Below are 9,514 nucleotides of genomic sequence, written 5' to 3'. Positions count from 1 at the left end.
GACGGATGACGGACGGACAGACTCCGCAGGCGATCCCTTAGTCTCCCTGCACCTCGACAATTTTTCAGTAAATATCAAACATTGCAATGCCCTTTTGTTTCATAGTACTTTTTAAAAAAAAGTGAAACAATTTCAAACTAGAAATGTCGCTATTGCGACTGGTATGTCTCTGCCATAATGCATGGTCCCCTCTAATAGGTCTATAGTACAATGTCTTGACAATGTGGATGACAGTTTCACATAATTGGTAAAATATTAAAATGACAGGTTTGTCACAAATGTGTTGAATGTTATACTGTCTATTTAAAAGAGTGTAGGTATTTGGGGATTTGAGGATTTGTACCTGACTTTTGACCCTGTTATAAGTTTAAGGAAGAAGTAAAATTTTGCACTGTCACTTGACCTTTGACCTTTTGGCAAGAAACTTCCAAGAGAATCTCTATTGGGTAATACATACATACACCAATGTTTCAAGAAACATCCTGCAGGCATTGCATAGATAAGAGGGAAATAGTGACATTTTGATGAGTTGACCTTCACCTTTGACCCCTGACCTTTAACCCATGACCCCTAAATTCCCTAGATGATCACTGCCAATTAGTACATGCATATATACTAAGTTCCATGAAGATACCTTGAAATATTTGTGAGATATGGAAAAAAAAAAGGTGAAATTTCAACATTTTCCCTTGACCTTTGACCTTTAACATTTGACCTCATGACCCCAAACTCTCTCTGATGAATCTTTATTTGGTAGTCCTTGTATACACTAAGTTTCAAGAAAATACCTTCAGGCATTGCATAGATATGGGGGAAATAGTGAGATTTTGAGCATTTGACCTTGACCTTTTGACCTTTGACCTTGAGCATGTGCACTCAAAAATTGATAGGCACAACTTTGCCCACTCATACATACACAAGCCAAGTTTCATTAAGATATCTCAAACCGATTTTTAGTTACGCTGTCCACAAAAAGTGATTACGGACGGACGGAAGGACGGACAGACAACCCGAAAACATAATGCCTCCGGCGACACTTAGTGGCGGAGGCAAAAAAATTGCTACTTTTCTCGATGACAGACAAAAATTCTGATGTAAAGCTGGATTTGTGCCTTTATCTACAAGCTCTGTCAAGAAATGAGTTATGTAAATTTTTAGATTCCCAGCCAAAGAACACACAATTTGTTTCCTCTACTAAATTATTTGTAGCCATGATGCCTTTGAATCACATACCTTCTGATTGGCCCCTTTTCATTCCCAGCATGCTCTCCAGAGATCGGACTGTATGCACAACATCCAACATGGCTGACACTCCATTCTCAGTCTCCGCATCTTGGTAGGGAAACTGGAAGAAAAACATAAATTTGATCACTAACAAACCTGTTTTAGTCCATTTCTGTGTTCCTTTCTACAAAACATGCATTGCTAGACAGAGACTTCTTAAATTATTTTGTTCTGGAGAATGAGATACAAGTGTTACCATCTCTAACCCGCAAACATTGATACTCATTTCATAACAGAAATCACCCAGAAGGAAAAAGCTAAACCCATAATGATTGAAGGACAAAAAACAAAATACAAACAAACAAACAAACAAACCAAAGGACATGCCAGTCCGGTGCAAACTTGAGCATTACACTTGGCCTGTACCTGAAGCAAATTACAGAATTTCACTAATCCTGAGGTCTCGAGGCATTAATGTTCTGTATCAGCCGCCCCATCCCCCATAAGGGCACCACCACCACATAATATAAACTACTTGTATGATTCCCATCACACATTGAGAAATCCTGCCATGTTTAGTGCGATCCTGCAAATTCAAGACTATCTGTCAAACAACAACTTCTATCAACCTGCTCAGTCTGCCTAACAGCTCTCATCATAGCTGTGAAACAACATTACACCTGAACATTACTCTTATTGGAGTTCATAACGATATCCTGTTAGCACTTGACTGAGGAAAGTAGCTGTTTTCCTATGTTTGGATTATTTGACGTACTAATCCGCCGAATGCAGGGCAGATCTGTTATATTTGACAGCGTTCTACAATGGTTCAAGTCATATTTTTTTAGAGATTGCAGATATCTATCAATCCATTGTCATTGATCAGTATTAGATCAGGGCATTCCTCAAGGGTTCATACTAGGGCTCCTTATCTTTCCCTTAATCTCCTCTCCTATCGAAGCTATTATTCAACAGTATAACATTTCTCTCTCTCTCTTTTTTTTTTTTTTGCATGGTCTATGCTGATACACAAAATGTTACTTTAAAGCATTAATGGAAATGTCCACTGATTTCTAAATAGCAACCTTCAAGAGTGTGTTAAATATATCAAGAATTGGTCAATCAGAAATGGTATGAAACTGAATGAAGACAAACCAGAATTTATTCATTTCACAAACTGTTATCATCCTTATGATTCCATTACGCCTTTCCACTTTGAAAACTTTCAGGTAAGCATAAATCCTGTTTCATCGTTCAAGAACCATGGTACAATCATTGACAGAATTCTTACTCATAATCATGTCAATTGGATTCTGTAAGACTGCTTCCTTTGCCCTTCACAAAATCAGCTCTATCAGATAATTGAACTTGATCAAAAAACACAGAGATACTAGGTACTTGTTCAGCCTTTATTTATGTCTAGAATTGACTCATGCAAGAGCCTCCTTTCTAGATTACCTGACTGCTTCAACGCATTCAATGTTCAGCTGCATGGCTAGTCACTCACACTTTCCAATGTGAACATAATATCCCCTATCTTATTAAGCCTACACTAGCTCCCTATTCAAGCAAGAATCAAGTTTAAAATTCTGCTATTGACTTCCACTGCTTACAGGGTAGCCTCTGACTATCTTCTGGACCTCCTACATATTGTAAATAAATGTAAACTGTATACCTCTACGAAATTTACATTTCAAATAAAAAACAAAACAAAACAAGAAAAAATAACAAGCAACAAGGTAAGATGTTTGACTTGGCCCTAGTTTCCCACCTCATCCACTTGAGGGTACGGAGCAATGCAGATACTTGGACAGTTGTCCTCTAATCTCCGTGGTAACCGCTGGAAAAGCTCCTCTGTCAAGTATGGCATAAGAGGATGCAAAAGACGAAGTGCGCCCTCTATGACAGCATGGAGGACATTGACAGTGGGCAGGTAATCTGAGGATGAAGGCTTCTTTAGCGGATCTTTGATGCACTCCTGTAGCATGACATGGTGAGAAAAGGTCAAAGGTGAGAAAAGGTCAAAGGTGAGAAAAGGTCAAAGGTAAATGGATAGGAACAAAGGAGCAGTGAAAGTAAATTGATGACATTTCTCATAAAATGCATGCTGTTTTTTAATTAAAGGAAGCACAGAATGATAAATCAATGATACATTAATGTCTACCTGATACTAACAGAACAGCTGGTGGAAAATTCTAATGGGGAAAAACACCTTCATGTATCCTTGCATGAAGACAACTATAAAGGTACTAGTTAATCAATTAAATGACTAGTATTCAAGTGAACAAAATAATTTGATAGTTTTTGTTTTACCAGTTGTAAAATAACATAGGTAACTCCTTTTGGGGGTACAAAATATAACAAGACTACATGTAGCATAGTCAGATCATTGTGAAATTATTTATTCATAAAACATGATGACTATGAAAACACACAACAGGATGTGGATGACTCCATGTGAGGTTGAGGAGAGTGAGTAAATGCCTCTTGGCCAAAAACCAAAATGTTGTAATTGCAGCTGTGTCCTGGACCTACATGTATACGTAAGAGTCTAATATAGATGGGGATGTCCCGGCAGAGACAGCTGCTTGAGTGCCTCTAATGGACGGATAGTCTGGGTAGGAGGAGTCTGACAGATGGTCTTATTAACCAGGATGTCATCAACAGTCTGTCATCATCATTTACACTCACATGCTTGTCATCATGTACATACACTGATACCATGGAAAAACAGGTGTGAAAGTGTTTACTGAACATGGCGGTAAAACAACTAACGAGGTGTAATGAGTACTTTAACTAATCAATATATTTCAGAAGCCAAAGTCAGAACAACTGGAGTTCCTGTTTCAAGAAATACCACAAATAAGGCATTATCCTTCAATATTCAATGTGCTCTTTTTTCTTCAGTAATCATCCTAATCATTATGGAGAGTAATCATCATTCTAATTTCCTTTCTATTCCTACAATATGTACATGTATCAGCACACTGTTCAATTTCTTTTGCCTTTGCTGTTGCTTTTTGCATTATAACTATCTTTGCTGAGTACCATAATTGTCATCATCAAAAGCAGTATCAGGACTATCTTGAACAAAAATGACACAAATTAAAAGTGCTTATAAATACAGCTATTCAGACAGCAATAAAACATGAGCAGTGGGAATAAAAGCACAATCCCCCACCCCCCCAACTCTTGGAGCAAAGGTGAGTAAACTTAATGTGATTTCTCTTTTTTCATCTTGTATATCTAGGTAGTACAATCTTGGTATCCAGTATTTTCTGTCATAGAAATAAATATAGTATACATGTTTTGTTGTATTGGGGAAACTGTCTCAGTTCTATGAAAGAAGAAAATGCATACAATGTAGGATGTGTACATGTCGTGGTATCTTAACTATATTGTGAAAGAGTTGAAAATCAGGATTTCCACACACTGACATCAAACACCTATCTTTGGCAATGTAACTTAAATGTATGGTTACTTGTGTACAAGCATAGATGCTCTTCACATTACTTTAATTTACATCACTTCCTTTTTCTCATCCCAGCAATCAAGCTCTCATGGTGATGATGCACATAACGATTTCTTTTAAAACTAGATCTGACTATTACAAGCTGTAAGGGTTATTTTAAAACAAAGAAGATAAACTAACAACAGTAACAAATATGAGGTATCATGGCTCACCTCATTATAAATGGGTGAAGGTCCACATTATTTGAAGTGACTGGTGACTGGTGAACCTAAGAAGCAGTCTATCTAGTCAAATCAATGACAATAAAGACATACATGTATGTGACCTGCCATGACAAAAGGATCCTAAAGTTGCTGACGGTTGAGCCGAAAAAAATAGAGTTTCAAGTCAGATCATTGAAATTGGTCAAAACAAGCGAATTTCTGCTGTTGGCATAATGTTGTACATAGTCTTATGTTTTGTCTACCATCTGCGGCAATTTGAAAGCTAAATGATCAAAAGAAAGGCAAGAAATTAGTGTTTTTCTGGGCCATGATTTCCTGGCTTTCAATGGAAGAGCAATGTGTCTGAAGATTCAGATTTAGTGCCGCAAATAGGCTCCACCCCTACCAACGAGGGAGCAATATTATTGGTCAGTAGGTCACACCCTGGTTAGTGATTAGTCATGGCGCTAAGCTTGAATGAACATTTCCGAGCTTGCTGTGAGCAGATCTTCTATTGTCAAGAGGTGAAAACTGTCGTACCTCACCTTGATCACAATTGTCAGAAAAAAGAAAACTTTAAAGACGGTTTTCTCAAAAGGCTGATTTCCTACACTCAGAAAGGTCTCACGAAATCATTGATATCTCCACAACCGAATACACTTATGAGTTGTGTACATGTATATACAAAATTAAAGCAGAAGAGTAAGGGAATAATGTAATGACACTTTTAGAAAATTGACCCCCCCCCCCCCCCCCCACACACACACACACCGTACACACAACTTTCAGAACCTTTTATTGTAGTGGGCCACATACGTATTGTCATGGTAGATCTTAATGATATTTTGCCCCATGTACAATGACATGGGCTAAAGACATCCAAACTTGGAGGCACTGTGGGCTGAAATCAGCAAACTGAATATCTCTACACAGTGCTGGAGTTCATGGCAATGCAAATCTCCTGGAAAGTGCCAAGTGTTCTAGGGGTGGTTAGTGCAACCAAGAAAAGCTTGAAAGTTGTGGAATACACTGAAATACATATTTCAATCCAAAGACCTGGCAAGTGCAGTGCTTACAATGACTCGTTCTATGTACTGTGAGTGTTCAGAGTTAAGTGGTAGTGATAACTTGTGGTGACAACTAACTAATTGAGACACACAACCATACACCACATGTAGGACTTGGAATAGAAAAAGTGTGTGAACAATTCTAGATGTTCATTTATCAGAAGTAATTCATTTCATTACTTACAATTGTGCTGCATTATGGCTAGCTAACTAAGGGTACTCTGTTCATCAATGTTTTCAAAACTTAACCTGAAGTTTAACTCCGCTAGGGCTTCACTAGCATAAAACGTAGCTTGCTTCAAGTTAGCAGACTGCAAAGCCACCTCAGTGTGAAAATAACTTACACATTCACAGGCATTCACATAGTCCCCTCTAAAGGGGTCTCTCTTAACACAGTAAGTTACACTGTACGGGTAGGGCAATTCCGTATGGGAAGGCCAAAAACAGTAAATTTCAAAGTAAAGTAAATGCTCATAGATTTAAGTTTCCCATACAGACGGATTGTTGTATTTACGGAAACAAAAAAACCCCTTTTCAATAACTTTCCTCAGTTTTGTTGTACACACTATTAAAGTTGGAAAACTTTTTATTGTATTTATCTGAAATTTTACAATATCAAAGGAAAATTCAAAATGAAAAAACTTAAATATATCTGTGCTTTATCCATACTTCCACATTTTTCTTCTTATGCTTCAACAATCACATTTTATGAAGCATTCAGTCACTCTCATTATGATATTTTTTGGAGAAAGTTTCAAAATCTACTGACAAATTGACGTAATTCCGTTACTATGAAATTGAAAAAAGTTTTCTCCTGAACAAACTACTCATTGATTTTTTTCTCCCCTTATAAATTTTTTCTCTACATGTGACTCCCTGAAAACTCACAAAACATTTTGTGAAATATCTCCTTTAGTTCTGCTGTAATTGTGGTAAAGGAATTACATACATGGTAAGGGAATTACACGCACATCTAATATGGAAAAGAATGACATAACCTACTTTCATTCCAATATGTATGTGAACTGTTCATGAAATAGCTTCAGGGCATTATCCTTGAGCTTAACAGTGTTAGTGATTGGCAGTAAAGGAGTGAAATTTGAAATATACATGGTATGATACACTGACATGACTCAGCATAGCTGGATGCCTCTGACAGTGAGTCCTGACATCAGGGTACATGCCGGACAAGACTTCTTTTGCTGAAAATCTCCTCCCTTCTTTCACCTTTTCTCATGTACAAGAACTACATGGAGACTGTGCTGATAACTTAGGTTTGCTATATACTCATTCTCAAATGTTAAAAATCATACTGAATTCTGAGATACTAGTGTATATGTTCTTGCTATAAAAGTCTCATGGTTTCATACAAACTCTGTAGTGCTGAGGGACTATTGAATGGGTGTGATGCAGCATAAATTGGACAAAGGTTAGAAAGAAGAGGTAGACCACAAAAATTTCTTTAAAAGGAAAATAGAGCATTGCTACTAACAGAGAGAAATGAACAGGATAATTTTTGTGAGGAAAGATCAAGAATTTTAGAGAAGAATCATACACAATGTGATAGAAGTCATTATTTGACATGGGATGCCCACTGAATGTGACACCTTTGATCTTTCTGTATCATGCTAAAGACTTTATCAAGACCAATGAACATGTCCTGTTTTCATCCTCAAGTCCTTTATTTTTAATGGTAGGGTATGACTATGACCTTCTTTCATCTGTTTTTTAGATCTTTCGTCCACAGAGACACATATTTTGATTTTCATGCCCCTTTGATACAGAGCATCTGCTACCCTTTGAAATTTGTTCTTTAATCCTTTCTTTTTAAAAGTAATAAAGACAAAAATACCATTTGTAATGAACATTTACCCCGTCAGTTATTGTGATACAGCTCTAAATTGTAACATTTAGGCCTATACTTCCCGTCCTAACGTTAAGAAGATTTCATATAAAGTCAATGGGCTTCTGCTTCTACCTTTACTCTTCATGTTACCACTTGCCATACAATCCAGTTTCCTTTATTAGTGCTATTACAGTGTATTTTATCATTTGCTTTTAGGCAGTTAAAATACCACTTACTGCAAAGAGAAGATGCACATTTCTTGAGAGTGAATATACATGTACAATTGTATGGCAACACTCAGGATGAGAAAATTTTCAAAATCAAGAAGAAAGACAGAGACAGGAAACTTGAAGGAAATTTATAGGCAACGTCATGATTACACTCAATGATCAAATCACTGTCGTATTTCTGAAGAGGTCATTTGAAAATTTTGTGTGGTCAGAAGTAAATACTAATTTTATTCACAGGTTGAATATTCTGGCTCTAAAACAGTGAGCTGAAGATGGATAAAAGAGGCCCTCTAACCTTTAAAGATGAATTTACATAATTTGGTGGAGTCACTCTAATGGTTCAAAAAGTTGTAGTTTGTTAAAGTCATTTTACTGTATTTTATTTCGTTTTAGTTCAGTTCATTTTATTTTTGTAGGCTTAAGTAGGACTTACATTGTAAGGTTATTATCAAATTATGCACTACATTGTACATTGTATACCATGGGGCAACTTCAGCTATTTGTAAAATGTCACAAGGTTTTAGTGATTAATATACATGTAAGCCACACTGTACAGTGTATAATACTAAATGATTGGGCACTGGTGTAGTAACAATCATAATTTAAGAAAACTTTCTTTTCAATTTATGATTGAATTGTACTTAATTACATTTGTCATTGAACCACAACTGCATCTTTCCACTTAACATATAAAACGTTTCAAGCATCCTTTGTATTCATCCTCGATATCAAACATTGTGTTCAATGATGGGTCTGCACACTGCACTGAAAATTGGCACTTCATGATTTAGATTTACAATGTAAATTCAGTGTCAATCCGGACAGTTTTTTGTTATTTTCTGTGCATGTGCACATTATATTTATGTACAGTACTTGTAAGTAATTCACACATATTATCAATAATTAGCATATTTAGGAAGAAGAAAACAGAGAAAGGTGTCGTGCATGATATTAACAAAAGAAATACGAGAAAACTTGAGTATTGTTGACTGGATTTATAGAATTGTATTTGTGTAGGGCTATTGTAGCGTAATTCCGTTACCATGTGTCTTGGATGTCATTTACCTGCAGAGTGTGAAATTCTTAACTTGAAAGTAGACAAATCTTGATGGATGTGGTACTTAAAAGTTACGAGATCTTGACTGACATAGTTCAAATCACAGTCGTTAGCATGAAAATGTTATGTTTTTTTGACAATAGAAACTCATTTGGCAAGTATACACTTGTATCAGCTTTAGGTTAAAGGCTAGAGAGCACTTATTTAGTAGTTATATTTTAGTTGAAGGCATAAACAATCTTTATCAAGACATTTCAGAATACATGAGTACCAAGAATTTGTATTTTTTTCCAGTGTATTTCAGAAGATGTAATTCCGTTACCATTTGTGTAATTCCGTTACCACTGACTTTACAGGGGAAAAGCCTGCTGCTGAGAAAATGTGATGAAATATTTGAAAAACAATCCAACTAAAT

The 9,514-nt window shown here is 36.3% G+C and overlaps 1 protein-coding gene across 1 annotated transcript in view; it reads right to left on the bottom strand.

Moving 5' to 3' along the window:
• Positions 1–1,233: 1,233 nt before the first annotated feature.
• The window catches only part of LOC139728883 (valine--tRNA ligase-like), a gene marked incomplete at its 3' end in the record, with an annotated part of 47,820 nt that continues 39,539 nt past the window's right edge, over positions 1,234–9,514 (bottom strand). The window contains exons 20-21 of the mRNA XM_071639818.1: positions 2,996–3,202; positions 1,234–1,345 (exon numbers count right to left, since the gene is read on the bottom strand). Of these exons, the coding sequence (XP_071495919.1) occupies positions 1,234–1,345; positions 2,996–3,202 (319 nt within the window). The remainder of the gene's footprint in view (positions 1,346–2,995; positions 3,203–9,514) is intronic.

The sequence above is a fragment of the Diadema antillarum genome, unplaced genomic scaffold, assembly GCF_040938485.1.
Source record: "Diadema antillarum isolate AM-2024a unplaced genomic scaffold, OU_Dant_1.0 seq00000204_RagTag, whole genome shotgun sequence".
In the NCBI taxonomy this organism is placed as follows: Eukaryota; Metazoa; Echinodermata; class Echinoidea; order Diadematoida; family Diadematidae; genus Diadema; species Diadema antillarum.
The sequence above is the reverse complement of the archived record's forward strand: the minus strand, read 5'-3'. Positions and strand labels throughout refer to the sequence as shown.